The sequence below is a fragment of a genome, unplaced genomic scaffold (assembly GCF_019419815.1).
Source record: "Pyrus x bretschneideri cultivar Hongxiangsu unplaced genomic scaffold, Pyrus_bretschneideri_v1 Contig17, whole genome shotgun sequence".
NCBI classification, from domain to species: Eukaryota; Viridiplantae; Streptophyta; class Magnoliopsida; order Rosales; family Rosaceae; genus Pyrus; species Pyrus x bretschneideri.
Window position 1 is genome coordinate 2,224,116 of NW_025999468.1, and position 17,891 is coordinate 2,242,006.

The following is a 17,891-nucleotide window of genomic DNA, read 5'->3' on the forward strand; positions in this document are numbered from 1 at the left end:
TGTCTTTTGCTTGGCATAGCTTGATAGCTTTGTAGAGTCTAATTGTCGCTCTAACTTTGTAGAACATCACTTGACTCAAACTTGTGTCCCATCACCTTAGCCGTCCAATATCTCCAAGATATGATAAAGGCTATCTCTTAATTTTCCTTGAAAAGATTAAATATATCTTCCTATATATGTGGCCTGATCCAAATGAATGCATCATATTCCAACCGAAACTTCTCTTTCTCCACTATATTGGTCCAAGTGCAACCATGCACGCATGATAATTAAAATACCATCATTGATAGTTTTGCATTATTTGCAAAACCACCCTGATCCCATCACATCACCTCATTTTGACTAATCCAAAAGGCATATCCACATGTTGATCATCCAATATCAATTGCATCCTTATGGTATTGTTCCACGTGGTTCTGCATGCAAGATAGGACTCTAATGTTGCACGGCATTTCACATAACCTCTTCTGCATAGAGCTTTACGCGTATCACAACTCTGTACACTTTAAGGATATTTTCAAGAGAATTACTATGATAAAAATAAATAAATAAATAAATAAATAAATAACAATAGTAATGTTAAGAAAAATCTCTAATCATCCGACGCCCTTGATTATTTAAGTCAATGGTGTAATTTTGGGTCAAAACAATTTTTTAAGAGAATAATTTTGAATATATGTATATATTAAGAGCAACTCCAGGTGGATTGCTCGGGGGACAGCCCAGAGAAAAGGGGACGAGGCCCTGTGGATCGGCTCCAGCGTGAAGGAGCCCGAGTGGAGGTGGAGGCTCGAGCTCCGGGCTTGTGAAGAATTGCCAGCCCGAGAGCCCAAGTGGATGTGACGCCAAGCCTGACGTCAGGCCTTTTTTTATTTTTTTTCTGTCAGGCGCATGCACCCCACTAGCACGTGGAGGCGCGTTGCCGACACATTTTCAGAAAAATCAACCACTTTTTCATATTCAAAGGTTACCATTGGGAAGCCATGTGGTTTCCCACAGTCCGTTCGATCTTAATGGCTCTTTAATTTGGACTGTTCGATCTCAACGGTAAAAAAAATAAAAAAAAATCTTATTTAATATCCACTGTTTAATCTGAGATCAACGGTCGATATCAATATGCTTTATAAACAAATAAATAAAAGAAAAAATAGTTTTAAAATTAAGAAAAGTTACCGTTGTGACACGTGGCACAATCTGGAGTGTTGGAATTCAAATTTTTTTATATCCAACGGAAGAGATTAATTAGTTGAATAAAAATTTTAAAAAAAAATTGTAAAAAATTGTAAAAAAATTGTAAAAAATTCAAAAAAAAAAATTGTTTTTACTTTTCTATAAATACCTTCTCATTATCATCTACCTTACACCACAATTTCATATTTTCTCAACTACTTTCAATCACATTCCTTTCTTTCTCTCAAAGTTTCAATCCATTTTTTTTCAACAAAATGACTATTGATGCAGGTACGAATTGGTCGCTTCTTGAAGATGTTGCGTTGTGTACTAGCTGGGTTGAAGTTACTCATAGTTCGCTTACGGGTAATGAGATGCAGTTGCGAGAAATGTGGAGTCTTATTCATACCAATTATCTTGAGAAAATTGGTGGGAAAAGAACCAAACAATCGATGTCCAATCGTTGGAAATTACTTAGCTAATCGTTGAGTATGTGGAGAGACGCCTTGGCACAAGCTAGTAGTAATATTCGAAGTGGGGAAAATTACTCGGATCAGGTAACAATATATTATTTATTTGTTTGTACTATACCCAAATTTACATTATTATTATTTGTTTGTATTATTTATTTGTTACCTACTTACATTATAATTATTTGTTTGTATTATTTATTTGTTACCTATTTTCATTATAATTATTTCTTCTCCCGCATTGTGTAGGAACTTCAAGCACAAGCTTGGCACGGTGCCAAAACCAAAAGCAAAAATAAATCATTCAACTGGTGGGAATGTTGGAATATTGTCAAAGATTATCCTAAATTTAGAGTTGTGCCTGTCGGTCCATAAGTTTTCATGAACAGCACCCTTCTACACTCTACACCCGATCATGTCTCGCATGTTCATGAAGATGATGCAGAAGAAGTGCCCGAAACGCCCCTCCCTGAACAAGCGTCGGATTCGACCCGTTATCCAATTAGGCCTCAAGGTAAGAAGGCTTCAAAGAGAAAAGGGAGTGCTTCCAAGAATGATTATGCAAAGTTCATGGAAGAACTTACTCGCCAAGGTGAATTGACTTTGGCGAGGGAAATGGTGAAATATGAGGCTGATAAGGTTAGAGAGGATGCAAAAGCTGCAGTTATTGAGAGAGAATTTCAGGCTAATGAGAGAGAAAGAGGGCTACTTTGGCAAGAAAGGGAACATGTTAGAGAAGAAAGACGGGCTCAACAAGATCGTGAGATTATGAACACGCCTTTAGAAGGGAAGTCTCCAAATTCTAAATTTTTTTGGAAGTCAAAGAAAGCAAACATGGTGCGAAGGAGGCGTGCAAGAGAAGCGAGAGCAAGCCAAGATGGTCCTAGCACCACAAGAGAAGATCATCCTAGCACCACAAATTGTTTAAGTGATGATGAATAGAGTAGTTTTTGTAATCGAAGCCCATAATTTTCCAATCACTTTGGGTTGTAATTTATTATTTATTGAATATAGTACTTTATGTTGTTTCCAATTTATTGAATATTTATTCAAAGGAATTTGGTAAGTTATTTATACTAAGAGAATATTTATTCAAATGACAAAAATACACCAAATAAAATTACATAAGCATGCTGAATAATAAAAAACTCACTAAAGCTGAACTAAAAAAATTACATAAACATACCAAATAAAATTACATAAACATACCAAATAATAAAATCACACCAAATAAAATTACATAAACATACCCAATTCAAAAAAACACACAAAATGAACTTAATTATCTTCAGCTTGTTTCAATGTCCACTGGTGCTCTATTAAGTCAATTTGCCGGGCATTGTGCATGTTTGGCATTTGAAATGCAGTATATCGTTGAATGAGCCTTTCATTGTAATGTCTATCCCTTTGTAATGGCTCATTTGCATGGGTTCATCGGTGGCGTCATGAGCACAATATATACGTGTTCTTGAATTGTTCATCATGTCTAGCTCATATTCATCAACGACTTCATAATCGTACTCATCTTCCACAATCATGTTGTGAAGAATGATCCATGTCACCATGATGGATCGAAGCGACTCTACATCAAACAATTTGGCAGCACCCATGATGATCGCCCAACGAGCTTGGAGGATACCGAAACAATGCTCCACATCCTTCCTGCACCCCTCTTAACAGCTTGGAAAGTGTTTTTCCTTTGCACTTCGCGGACGTGGCACTGTTTTGACAAATGTTGACCACCTTGGGTAAATGCCGTCAGCTAGGTAGTATGGCCTGTCGTACATACGTCCGTTGACCTCATACGTGAATTTTGGTGCCTTTCCTTGCAGGACATCGTTGAACACTGGGGATTGGGCAAGGACGTTGAGGTCATTTTGAGCTCCTGGAACCTCGAAAAAGGCGTGCCAAATCCATGTATCAAAAGATGCCACCGCCTTTAAAATGATACTTTTAGCTCATTTTCTGTCCCCATAAGCGCATTGCCATGCACTTGGATAGTTTTTCCATGTCCAATGCATACAATCAATGCTTCCAATCATCCCAGGAAAACCGCGCATCTCGGCCTTCTTTAGAAGCCGTTGCAAGTCCATGTTTGTAGGTTTCCAAAGGTACTCTACGATGTAGATAGATTCAATTGCTCCGCAAAACCTCATCAGGGACTCAAGAATGGTTGATTTCCCCATCCTCGTTATCTCATCCACTTGGTCTGCAGATGCTCTATATGCAAGCATCCGCAAGGCAGCAGTAATTTTTTGCTGAGGAATGAGACCCATAGCACCAAAAGCATCCTTCTTTTGCACAAAGTAAGAATCATGGTTGCAAACAGCAATCATGATTTTGTTGAACAAATGTCGTTCCATTCTAAAATGATGTCTAAAGTACGTATCAGGGAATGCACTATTATGGACAAAATAATCATCTAAGAGTTCTGTACCTCATCATTGCCTACTTCTATCAAGGTTTCCGGAATGGCTGGGCCTGCAGATCTGAGCCACAGCTTGGATGACTCGACGGGAATGTGAGGCTCTGCCTATTCTTACTTCGTCATCTCTCCTTCTACGCTCCTCATCCTCTTCCCTCTCATTTTTTGCCACCTGGAGATTGAACATTTCTTCTGATTGGTTAAACAATTCTTCCTCTTCCTGATCGAGTTCCCACATCATCCTTGAGGAAGAAAATGACATTGTAAGAAAGAAGCAGAGACTATGAATAATGATACAGATTTTTGTGAAGAAGGAAGCATAAACTATGAATAATGATAAAGATCTTGAGAAAATTGGTGTGAGATTTATGAGGATGGATGGTGGATTATATGGAGGATTCAAAAAGGATTAGGTTGTAGATAATGTCATGTGGCATGCCGTTATTCGTTAAAAATTTGATGAAAATCTATCCTCAAAGATTGTAAACAAATTATGACACGTGGCGCGACGTGATTGGTTAATAATCTTATCAGAAATCCATCACCAATAATTGTATTTTTGGATAATGACACGTGGCATGCCGTCATTCGTTAAAAATCTGATGGAAATCTATCCTTAAAGATTGTAAACAGATTATGACACGTGGCGCGACGTGATTAGTTAATAACCTTATCAGAAATCCATCACCAATAATTGTATTTTCGGATAATGACACGTGCCGCAACGAGTACGATTAAAAATCTTATCGGAAATCCATCCCCAATAATTGTCTTTTCGGATTTTATGACAAGTGGCGCAACGAGAACGATTAAAAATCTTATCCGAAATTACAAATAAAATTATTTTGTATTATTTAATAATACTTCGGATAATGACACGTGGCGCAACGAGAATAATTAAAAATCTTATCCGAAATTACAATTAAAATTATTTTGTATTATTTAATAAATAAAAAAATACTAATGTTTTATTGCCTATTGCCAGTGCTATTGAAGTGTAACGGTGGAGATGCAAAAGGCGATTACTGTTCATTAAGGGTAGTTACTATTCACCAGGTAGATTGAATAGTGAATAGCCTGGGGGGAGGGCTCCAACGTTAGAGTTGCTCTAAAGGTTATTTTGAGAATAATAGTGTGTGAGGAAATAGCATTTTAATTTTTTAATTTTTTTAGGTGAGTGGGATTATAACGTGAGTGGCAAAATAAGACAATAGGGTGGGTCTAGTAGCTCCCTAAGGATATTCAAAAAAAATTTAAATGAATCCATGAAAGTCCATGAGTCTTTAATCAAAAATTTAAAGGAGTTTATAAAACTCCATAGAAATATGGATGTATTCAATCAAAATTTTAAAGTAGTTAACAAACTCCATGTGTATTCAATTAGGAATTTAATTTTAAAGTATTTTTGAAAAAAAAAATTAAGGATTTTGATGGATGAGGATTTTATAGTGAATTTTAGTCTTTAGGAAATCATGTCTCTTCCTTAAGATTTTGAATGAATTCACATGTAGGGGGTGTATTCAATTGGAATTTTGTCGGATTTTAATGGATTTATAAATCCATGGATTTTGATGGAGTTTAATTAATTTGTAAAGATTCTATGTAAAATTTTGATTCAATTTTCTCGAAATCTTAGGGGGAGATGTAAGATTTGTGAATGCTTAAAATACACTATGAAATTTCTCCAATTCCCTCGAATTCTTCAAAATTTTAAAATCCTTAAAATCAATTCAGAATTGTATACACCTGAAATGTTATAAACTTCTTTAATATTCTAATTGAATACAGGGACTTATACAGATTTTAATGAACTATCTTAAAGTACACTTTGAATTTCAGAGTTTCACTTAAAATCTTGATTGAATACCCCTAAATTCATTGAAAGAATTAAAATCCCTCAAAATCCCAATTGAATAACGACTTAGTAGTCTATGAAACTCCACTTAAATTCCATCAAACTTTTAAGAACTTTCAAAATCTCAATTGAATACAGATTTTTTTATTTTCAATTTTTATTAAAAAGACACATGTACAGGACTATAAAATATATAACACAACCAAAATTTTCAAAAGTAAACAAAGCTCAACAGTCAGTTGTTTTCCTATTTAGCAATATTCCTTGTTGGTTTGGGCTATAAATTATATGTATGCTCTATGGTACAAAGAGGATAAAATATCCGGTTGCATCACTTGCACACCCTTGAAGCCGAGGATAAAATATCCGGTTGCATCACTTGCACACCCTTGAAGCCGTCATGGATATTGGGGATACAATATTGTATTTTTCCTAAGTTACTGATTTTTATGGACATACAACCCTCCGTCTTTTTGTGGTTAGTTGTTAGTTTGGGCTTGTTTTATTCCTCATTTACTGAAAAGAAGAAAACTTACAAAGGTAGATAAGATTCAAGAGGTCTCAGATTACTGGCTTTTTCACTTAAGTTGTAATTGTGGCATGTGCAACGCTTTTTTTTCCTATTCTAAATTTTCCCACTTGATTCTCTTCGAGATGTTTTTTTTTTATTAAGTGCATTAGTGTACTATCTATAACTTGATGTTTCTAACAGCTCTAAATTCTATATCATTGAATGTTGTGTGGTACTCTTGAAAAATTAGTTTCTTTGATCATTAAAAAGATTTTAAAATTTGGTAGATAGGATTGAAGACACTTAGGAATGTCTTTTGTTTTATCTTTGTTGATGTGATAGTACTCGAGCAACACATTATATTAAAGACATTTTATGCCATGATTTTCACGTTTGGGTTTTAGATAAACGATTTTAGGTTGCCTTCTATATCATTTTATGATGTTTGTGTCAGAGTTGTGCCCTAAAAGCCAATTTCGTAATATTGAATATTATGTAATAACTTCACATTAATTAAATAAGGGCAAGATTAATTCATTTATGATTTTGGCTTTATAGTATAGACATAATGTACATTATGAATGAGTTCATATGTTTTAAGGTGTGGAAGCAATATCCTAAGCAAGATTAGGGCAGAAAAACTTGTATTCCATAGTCCTTAGTTCTTAAACAAAGTTCTTAGATGTTTGGAAAGTCAACTGGACATTAACTATATGGTAAGGCATGTGTATATCTTGCTAATATTAGTATGGTCTCGTACCTTGCAAGGCCCATTAGTGTGTTGCTTGGGTTCATGTGTATAAGTAGGGAGACGTATGAATGCGAAATAAGGAATCTATCATCTTCTGGTAATTGTTCAGTCAAAGGAAATACCCCTCAAAGCCACTTGAAGATCCATCTCATAGATTTTCGACTAAAGTACTTGTTGTTGATGCACCAAACTGTGTTGACTTTTGAACAAATAAAGTGTCAAGGTGTGACATTCGCAAGCTTGCTATGATCACCAAGTGAAGGTAATATGTAAAGAAATAGAGATAGGGAAGCAAACACAAGATGTACATGGTTTACCCTAAGTTGGGCTATGTCCACGAGGGTAGAGGAGTTCTAATTAATAATAGAGTTCAAATGATACAAAGGGTTAAATATAATCATTAATAGTGGGTACTAATGATGCTTTGAGTGGAATATGATCATTAGGGATTAATTGTTGAAGAATGATCTCAGTTTATGGTTGAGCAAAGTCCCTTATTTTCGTTTGCGGTTGATGTGTGACTCTATGAGTTTTGTTGTGGTGTTGACTGATGGAGCAATATTAGAAAATGCGAAAATAATACAAAAATTTCAATGATAATAATCATAATGAAAATCACAGCATAAATTGTATACAAGATTAATACAAACAACAGAGAAAGTAAGAAAAAGTAAGAAATAATGACAAACTTAGAGATTGAGTCTTGCATAAATACAATGTCCCAAAGACAGAATTAAGCCCCTACTCTTGTAATTACTTGTAGTTCGGTAGGTGTCCGTCCCCCAAAATTCAACAATTTATGATCCCAAGTCAAAGCACTTCTGTCTTCGAGCTCTGGCGAACCCAATATATTTCGTACCCCCAAGACACGACTCGAAATTTGACGAACGAAGAATAAGAGAAATAGAATGGGGAACCTTATTTCTCAAGAGTAGAAATTAACTCTAATTTCTACAATATCATAAAAATGATTTCATAAGATTATATAGAACCCAAGTACTGCTTATTAAAAAGATGTAACTTTCAATCTAAAAGTAGACACCATTTTACTAACATGCACCTATTGAATTCAAACTAACAAACGGTTACAATTTTCCGTTCAAATGTTAAATTACATATAATAATTAATATTATAATATATAATTTTCAACATTGACATGTGTCACATTGTGACTGATCTCTTGATTAGAGACGAACTCATGTGCTTCGGCATAGATGTCTCAACATGAACTCTTTAATAGGTCTTCAAAGATATTTAGTTGACCGATGCTCGGTAGTTTCAGAATTAGTGAAGTATGGTACGAACACTTGTTGATCAAGATATGTTTGAAAGAACTGCTTCAACATTTCATATCACGGTGATCAAAGATATCTATATGTGATTTGTCACTTTTCCTATCATATAATTCTTGATCGGGATATGGAAGATAGAAGAACTGAGTTCAATTGTAACTACAATCAAGGTTTAAAAGAGTATCATGATTTTTTTCACGAATACTTCCATCTAATGTTGGTAACTATGACATATTGTTAGGTGTTGCTCATGACTTGTGTAATTAAATTAATTTCATTGTCAACTTTAGTTAGAACTTAAGAGGTCACACACCTATTAAAGTACTAACGGCATTATATGATATGATGATTAAAATATATTTAATTATTAATTATATTAAATTAAATATTTGGACCTATTGGACTTGGTTTTAATTAAAATAAGCTTTGAGTTTTAGTTAACTAAAACATATCCGAAGTCTCAAGCCCGAGTGGGCAAGTAGGAATATACTTGGTGCAAAGATGAAGTCTAATTGGTGTCAAGCCAGCTAAAGGTGCAGCTAGGATATTCTAAATACCCATTGTTCTCTTCTATGTCCCAAATTATTATATTTATCCCTTACATAATGCTTGAATGAGAGAATTAAACTTGAAATTTGAATAAAAGTTAGAATTTATAAATTAATATGCATCGATCCCTTATTTGAATTCATAAATTTAGAAATTTAGAAATTCCACCAGTAAAAAAAACTTGGAATTTGAGACCTCCAAATCCCAAGTTTAAATTCAATGTAAATAGTTGTCATTTCCCAATTTCTATGATTGAGAGTTTAAAAATAACAAATTTCGTATTCATATTCATTGTTCTTTTAGGTTTACTAAACAAGAAAATTCATAAATTTTAGAAAATAAAATCTTGTCATTTTAATTTTCATCATTTTAAAATTCCTTAGTGATGAAAAAGAGAGAAAAACTTCATAGTTTATCCCAGTGTGCCTAAGAGATTTCCAAGTGAGGGATCTTGATAGCACAATTGAACTCCACCTTTCGTCATTGGTGTATCAATATGGATACTTTTAGAGGCTCAACACTTGGGAAGCTTTCTCGTGATCAATCATGATGTGGAAGAATACAAGTACATATATGATCTTACAAAGTGGCACACGCATGACTAAAGAATCTTGTAAGTAATTCTCTTCACTATATTTATTTGTTGCCTTATCAATTTACAATCAATCAGATATGTAATCGGAATAATATATTGTATGTTTATTTATTATTTTTCGCTCCGTATTTAATTATTTGAATTAAATTTATCCCAATAATATGCCTAAAACCCAACAATTTGAATATAATATCATAGGAAGCCTTTAAGCGAAGGGATTCCCATTTTTTTTATTTTTATAAAAATGGGGATTATTTGTGGGGTCCACACCACATCGAATATTAACGATCCAAATCATTCATTTTTCAAGTTGTACCTCATAGATCACTCTTGCAAAATATTAGCCAAATTGAAAAATATTTAAGACATCTAATTGGGTTCAAAGAAATGAACAAATATTTTGTTATATAAGAAACAATGAAATTTGATCTTGATAATTAAATAGGCAAATGATTTCGGATTGAATTGAATTTTTGCAAGGATTATCTATGAATTGAGACTAACAAAATAGACGGTTCGGATCATTGAAATATGATATGGAGTGAGCCCTATACCTAATCCCCATTTTTTTTCCCTTGTAATTTTGGATAGGATTTTTAATCGGTCTCGTTGTACCACCTGTCATTAAATAAGAAATTATAACCCAAAGTATTTGAGAAAATATAAAATTATGGTGTAAGCTAGAAGACAATGATAACATATTTATAGAAAAAATTAAATCAATTTTTTTTTAATTTTTTTTTTTTACTCCATCATTTCTTTTACTTTAACCAGTTACCACACCTAGTCCTCTCTCTCATTTCCCTTACACTTTTCTCTCTCTTACCCTTACCCCTCATTTCTGAAATCTCTCTCTGTCTCTTTAATCTCTCAACACTCTCATTCTCTTTCTACAGCTCCGAGAACTCTCATCCTTCCTCTTCTGCGAAACCGAAGCAAATCAAACTAACAAATTCTTAAATCTCAATCCCCTAGATGAGAGGAACTCGAATATATCCTTGCATGCATCATCAAAGCACCATTTAGGTGATCCACCATTGAAACCGAGAGCTTCAAGCTTCCATTACTCAAACCCAGGTGAGGTTATTGCCCTACTTGAATTGCTTGAGTTATTCTCTAGTTTTTTGTGTTTCGAGTTGAAATCCTTGGGTTTAGTCTCTGCCATTTGTCTGTGGGTGTATCATTAGCCTTGGTGACGAACTCCAGCGAGAGCCGTTGAGTTCGAAGCCTGCTAGGTTTTACATTTTTATTAATTTTTTACTTTTTTTTATTAATTTTTATTAATATTTTATATTTTTATTAATTTTATATTGTGGCTGGCGTCGCCCTGACATCAGCCTGGCGTCACCTGGTCCTCAGGCTCTTGGGCTATCGATTCGAGCTGGGTCTCTCACTCAGGCGCCCCCTCCCCTTCATCCACACGCCCACATGGGCTAGAGCTTGCAGCTCTGGCTATTGGATTGCAAAAGTCACCGGTCCATCCGGCTAGGAGTCCCGATGGAGTTGCTCTTAGGGCTGATGAGATGGCTCTGGCAATCCTAACCATGAAATTAAAGAACGATGGCTTGGTAGCGTGAGATTTCTGCATGCTTCACGTGCCCGCCAGGTCAACTAAGTTCCAAGCAGCTCATATCACGTTCCCAAATTTAAAAGTCCTTACAGTCTCAACCAAATTGATGAATTGTGATGGCTCCCTAGTCACTAGTGTTGCAAATACAATTTGGTGAAGTTATTAACTAAGGGTTTAAGAATATACTTGATTAATCATCACCGGGTGGTTAGTGGTTGGGACAAATTCCAGATTCGTATTCCCCATGATTCATCCTGGATTCGATTCCTACCGTTAGTGAATCATACAATAATGATCAGGAGAAGCTGAAATGTCTCTATGAGTCTTTCCAGCCTCCAGAAGAATGGATTATCGTGACAAAACCACCAGTTGATCCCCTTTTGTAAAGAAGAAAAAGGAGTGTACTTGATTATCCAAAGTCATGGATAGGCATAGGAAATATAGTTGAGGATTCAGATAGTTACTTTTGAAGGGCTGGGAACAATGATATGGTTGACAATTTACCCATAGATAGGATCTCAATGGGCGATTATTCAATTTTATATTATTAAATTTTTATAATGACGATTGAGTTTGGAATCTCTTTCGACATTGAAAAGATAAAAAATACCACAAAACTAAAATTTGTTGGTTGATATATCTGTATTAATTAATGAAACCCTCTTTATCAATCAAAAAAGAGTAAAAAAACTACTTAGTTTTCTATCACACAAAAAAATGATGGGTAATAATGTAATTTCACAGGTCTAAATTTTACTTTTTTTTTATTGAAATCTCACCTAAAAGTGATGTTAAAATACCAAATACCTCCTATATTTAAAAAATAATAATAATAATAAGAAAAAACCCAAAAACAAAAACCTCTCACTTCCCCTACGTTCTCTCTCTCTCTCTCTCCCTTTCTCATTTTCTTAAAAAATGTATTTATACACACAAAGTGTGCAGGTAAATACTAATATAATATGGTGAAAACTGCCATGGTTAATCAGCCGCCCTAATAAACAATCTCTAACCTTTCATGCATGTGAAGTGGGGTTTTAATTGTAAATTTACCCACATTAATATGCCAAAAATGCGTGAACAGTTGACTGTAACACAATTTAATCTTGAGTGGAGCAAATAAGAAGGGCAATCAAGGTGGAACACCTCTAAGAGTAACTTATCATCTGAGTGAAACATGGGGGGTTCAAATCATTGACTAACACGTGATTATAAATTTAATTTTTATTAATTTTATCGTCATAAACTTAATTAATATATATCAAACAATAATTGGAGTCATAAAAACGCCACACTCATTTTAAATGCAGAAAATTTTATCTCGACATCTAAAGACATTCCTAAATATGATGTCCTTCTCACAAGTACGGCCTCCTCGACTCATTTCAACGTCAGGATTAATATCAATCAGCCGCCGCTATAAAGTAGTTGCAATGTTAAAATGCAATCAACAATGTCCATACAAAATTGGGAGCTGAAGAGTGAGTACCTGGCGTAATTCGTATGGATAGATGGTAGAGAACAATACTCGACAAATGTTATTTTTAGATACGAGGTAATATTCCTCACAAAATAATAGGTTTATAATTTAAACGGTTAAGACTTAAGAGTATGATTCTTTTACGTCAATTGACATTACGCGTGCGTGTTGTTCACACATCAACAATCCTTTTTATACTATTTTGCAAGGCTTTCGATTTCTTTAGTGTAGGCAGCACTTGGTAGATGTTATTGGATTTCTCTAGTGTAGGTTTTGCTCGCCCTCGTTAATTCTTGTGCAACCTTATCCCTTAAAAAAAAGAAAAAAATTGCCACTTGTTTGAAAAACCGACCATGGTTAGTCTGTGCATTTAATTATTTCTTATATAATGAAGGGAATTTTTTTTTCTTTTTACATAAGAAATAATTAAATGCATAAAATAGCCGTTGTTAGTCTTTTAAGTAGGGTTGGCATCTAAAAATAAATAATAAATCGACTAAACCGTCCAAACTGCACCGATGGCTTGGTTTGGTTTGCTTGCTTGTTTGTTTGTTTGTTTGTTTTTTTTTTTTTTTTTTGTCTTTTAATTTTCGTTGGTTAAACTGAATCGTACCGACCTTAATCGGTTCCCAAAATTTTTAAAGTGTGGTTAACTGAACCGATCCGCATATATTTAATTTTATTTTTTTAATCATAATTAATACATGAAGTAACATAAATGGTTAGTTATTTATGAGTTACCGTGCTTCCACCACATGAAAATTAAACCTGATTAGTTTAAGAGTCCATTTGGAGAAGAACAAGGGAACCATTTGGAGAAGGCAACAGCTGCTAATTTGGTGCTCTCTTTTGGCTGCATCATTTGTGCTTTCCTTTGAGCAATCACTCATGTTGATGCTACGTTTTGTAGCTTTTGGGAAAGAAATTTGTTATGTATTTTAGTCTTCACACAAATTGAGAATCAATCCAAACCAATCTTCCATTGTCGATTAACCGACTTGATTAGTTTTAGACCCAGTTTGGTCGGTTTCGCTTTGCAATTTTGGCCCAACCGACTAGGTTCGTTTGGTTTTGGTTTTGACCCAAACCAACCCATGCCCACCCGTACTTTTAAGCACCACTACACAATTACATAAGGAGAAGACGGGTTGTTAAGGCTACACCAAAGTTTAGGAGGGATGAAAATTTTTTACAATGAACCAATGTATAGGATGCACCTCTGCATTGGACGACTAGATTTGTACTATTAAATTTTGACAATCTCAATCTAGTTGTTAAAACACCGATACATTGTAAGAAAACCTGCCAATTTGATATTTTGATTTCATTAACAATTGTTATTCTTGGTCCTATATTATATTGGGAGGGTTACATGATGTTACAGATAGTACCGTGTTACATGCGCGTACGTATGTCCTCTTCTACAACCCTCCTCCCTCTTCCTATTTCTAGTGTTTTCCTTTCCATCTTGTGGCTTTAACTAGTTGACAACCTGAAAACCACAACCACCACCTCTTTCTTTGGACTCCTTAAAAGCTAAATCCTTCTTTTTTCCAGTTGAAAGGACCAAGGCGTTTTCTCTCTTCCCATTCCAAACAAGGGGTTGAGGCTTTGAAGGCTCCCACGAAAGAGGACGAGAGTCGAACTCTTGAGTGCGGGTGTGCAGGGTGAATGCGCTCCTCCACGCACCCTCTCTCTCTCACACACATGTGATGTTGGTAATCATAAAAGTTTTGCTTTGGTGTTGGGGAAACAAAGCAAGTCAATCTATCTGGCAGGTAAACAAAAAACTCTATAACGTATAACGCTCAAAAGCCACGATGTATATTTTTTGCTACGAATAATTGTGTCCGTACAGAAACGTATTGAACTGCACGTCGTGGTGGTTGTTTTCTGCAATAAAGTCCATATCTTCGGTAGTTTTCTGGGGATTTGGGATTGTTTCTGAAGTGGGTTGGTGCCGAAATTATTTTGGAGTTGTCTAATGTGTTCGATTCGTCTTTTGTTGTTTTGTGTGACAGAGGAGGACAATATAATCTCAAAGCTTCCACAGAGAAGCTGCAGCAGATGCAACTCTGGCCGACGAATCAGACAAGTTTTCTGGAGCTGGGGCAGGCGTTGGTGCTCAGTTCTCTGGCCCTCAGCCCTGTTTCGGGTGGCCTCGATTGCCGATGTGGTGGCTTCCTGTTGATTATGGTTAACCCTTGATCCAACCATCACTCTATGTACAGCTGCAGCATTCAATCAGACCTTTGGAATTGGAATGTGAGCTCAGTTTTGAAGATAACAGCAGGAAAATCCACATACTGAAACTCGTGTTTCGGTCTATCTTTGAGGATTCGGAGTTTTTCATATCGAAAATGGCAAAATTGAGTTGCTTTTCTGCAATTGTTAGGGGGAAGAAGAAGGTTAAGGTGAGAAAATCTTTTCGGTTTCTTTCTCATTATGTGATGTGTTCGATTTGTGAATTGTGATGATCTGCTGATTTTTCGGTCACTTTTGTTTTCGATTTTAGGGAGATGAATCTACAAGAAGTGGTGAACTGCGCAAGGCAATTGAAACCCTGCACGTCAGGCTTCAACAGCAGCCTGTGAAATCGTTGGAGATTGATGGGAAATTGAAGCCGGAAACTTTAGGAGTCCTAATACCTTATGGTGTTGAGAAGAAGTACTCTTCCCCTCCTAGTGCCAATACAAGGAGCCCGAAAAGTCCTATCGGGGGTGTTGAAGCAGCAGAAGCAGCGGCTTTTGTAGGGGAATATGAGCACGAAGAGAGCCCCATAGCCAGGGGAAACTCTTTTAATGATCACTCTGATCTGCAACCAGATGAAGCCAATTCAGGTGAAGTGACTCCATCAAGGAAGTTGGACTTATCGGAACCTGATTCGAGCGCTCGAGGTGTCGATAGGGTTCAAAGTGGGCATCTTAGCGATCCCGGGGTTGGTAAGGCGGAGTTTTGGGCATCACCAAAGCTTACCAGATCATGCTCTAATTTGGAGACTCATAAAAAAGTGGTTAAAGAGATGTCCTCTAAGATGCCTGCTTTGAAGTCTCTGTCCTTCGAAGAACTGCAGGAAATGGCTGATTGTGTGAGGAAGGATGTCGATCCACGCAGCCCTGGTTCTGTGTTAAGCCACTACAGTGCTGATAGAGTGATGCTGAAGAAGCATTCTTCAAGCCAAGTTCTGCCTTCGCGAAGTCGAAAATTGTGGTGGAAGCTGTTCCTTTGGAGCCACAGGAACCTGCACAGAACATGGGATGCCAAACCAAAGACACTTAGTCCCATTTCTGTGAACAAGCAAGGAGGGTACTCTTCAGATACACTCGAACCAAATCGAGCTATGCAGTTTGGCAATACAGAATCACCACTATCATATACTGGACAATCCTTGGACAAGGGGAAGAACATTGTAGATGACAACAAGAGCTGGGGTGGTTTTCACATTGGTGTGTCGGACTTATGGCCTCAGAACCAGTGGGTTGCTTTCTCGACAGAACCCTCATCATCTTCAAGAGTGCAAGAGTGGATGAAAGATCTCAGAATACAAACCTCCATTGAAAATAATGAAGATGACCACGAGGGAATTGTCTCCCCACAAACACCACCCACTCCTAAGACTCCAAAGTCTCCCATGACTCCTGAGACTGCTAGATCGAAAAGCGCCACTTACTTCAGCCAAGGTCTTGAAGAGGATACCTTACATGCTAATACTGTGATCCAGTCTCTAAATTCTTCCTCAACAGTGGCTCACATATCTGGTATGGGCATGAAAGCTATCCCCAACATTTCATGCTTCTGCAGTCTACGGTCTGTCAACTTGTCGAACAACTTCATAGGTAAAGAAATAAATTGTAGGAGTTAATACTTAAAACGTACTGGTTTATATAGCTAACCAAGTTGCTTGGTTACTTGTCCTTCTACTTTTGCAGCCAACATTACTCCAGGGTTGCTGCCGAAGAGCCTTCACACACTCGACTTGTCCAAAAACAAGCTCAGCACCATTGAAGGACTAAGAGACTTAACCCGATTGCGAGTACTTGATCTCAGTTACAACCGAATTTCTAGAATCGGACGTGGTAAGTTTAAATCCTTCTGATTTTCAACCCTCTAGTTGACATCAGAATACAAGCTTTCCCTAGTAAAATGTATCATTCCAGTCACTGACTCGGTGGATTTTCACGATGCCAGGGTTATCAAGCTGTAGTGTATTGAAGGAGCTATATCTTACCGGGAACAAGATCAGTGATGTTGAGGGCCTGCATAGGCTACTGAAGCTAACAGTTCTGGACTTGAGCTTCAACAAGATCACAACAACAAAGGCGCTGGGCCAGCTGGTGGCTAACTACAACTCACTGCAGGCTGTGAATCTATTGGGGAATCCAATCCAGCACAACTTCGGCGATGAGCAACTACGCAAGACAGTTTGCAGTCTCCTCCCAAAGCTAGTGTACCTGAACAAGCAGTCCATCAAGCCACAAAGGGCAAGGGAGGTAGTCACAGACAGTGTTGCCAAAGCTGCACTTGGGAACAAAGGATGGAACCCTAGAAGAAAATCCGGCAAGAAGCTTAGCCAGAGAAGTGCATCGTTTAAAAATACTCATGCCTTGCCATCGAAGAAAAGCTCATCACTTCCTACCCACGGGCACAACACCGGGGCAAGTGTTGTACAGCGAAACCTAAGCAAGACGAAGAGCATGGTCAGAGATTCATCTGAACTCCCCTCTTTATCGCATTAGAATTTCCAAAGTTAGGGGACTCGCAAATATTTTGACATAAAATTTCTGGGTGTGTTTTCCCTTGCCTGATGTTTTCGGTGTTTCTTCAAAAGTCTCTCGGGCTACAAAGGATCTGGTGGTTTTCATGTTTCAGTTTTCCATGGTTAATATATTCAGGCTGCTTTTTTGTCCCAATTTCCGAATCTCGTTTAGCATGCGATCAGATGGTCACAGGCTATATTTGAAACCAACACAGATGCAGCTACCTGAACCTACTGCATGATACATCCAAAACAGCTAAAGAATTTGGAAAATGAATATCCGGTGCTGGATGCCAATCTCTAGTACCTGATAGGCTGGTTGTCTTCGGTAGTTTGTTCATCTTCTGTTGATAACAAATAATATCGACAATGTACCAAGCAGCTCTATCGGATTTAAATGATGCAAGCCAGTCGGAAAAATCCCAGGCGGGGTGTTATTCCACGTACTGTTTGTGAGCAATTTAAG

General features: G+C 36.6%; 1 protein-coding gene across 2 annotated transcripts; it reads left to right on the top strand.

The window, feature by feature from the left end:
- The first annotated feature begins 14,102 nt into the window (after positions 1-14,102).
- On the top strand, positions 14,103-17,579 carry LOC103927174. 2 transcript variants are annotated; one of them, XM_009336069.3, is made up of 5 exons: positions 14,103-14,447; positions 14,691-15,083; positions 15,185-16,505; positions 16,599-16,745; positions 16,858-17,579. In XM_009336069.3, exons 2-5 carry the CDS (start codon positions 15,030-15,032, stop codon positions 17,403-17,405), a joined length of 2,070 nt encoding a protein of 689 aa, XP_009334344.2. In that variant the 5' UTR covers positions 14,103-14,447; positions 14,691-15,029; the 3' UTR covers positions 17,406-17,579. The 2 variants fall into 2 exon arrangements, with proteins under 2 accessions (XP_009334344.2, XP_048437285.1); XM_048581328.1 differs by lacking the exon at positions 14,103-14,447 and adding an exon at positions 14,454-14,585.
- Positions 17,580-17,891: the final 312 nt, after the last annotated feature.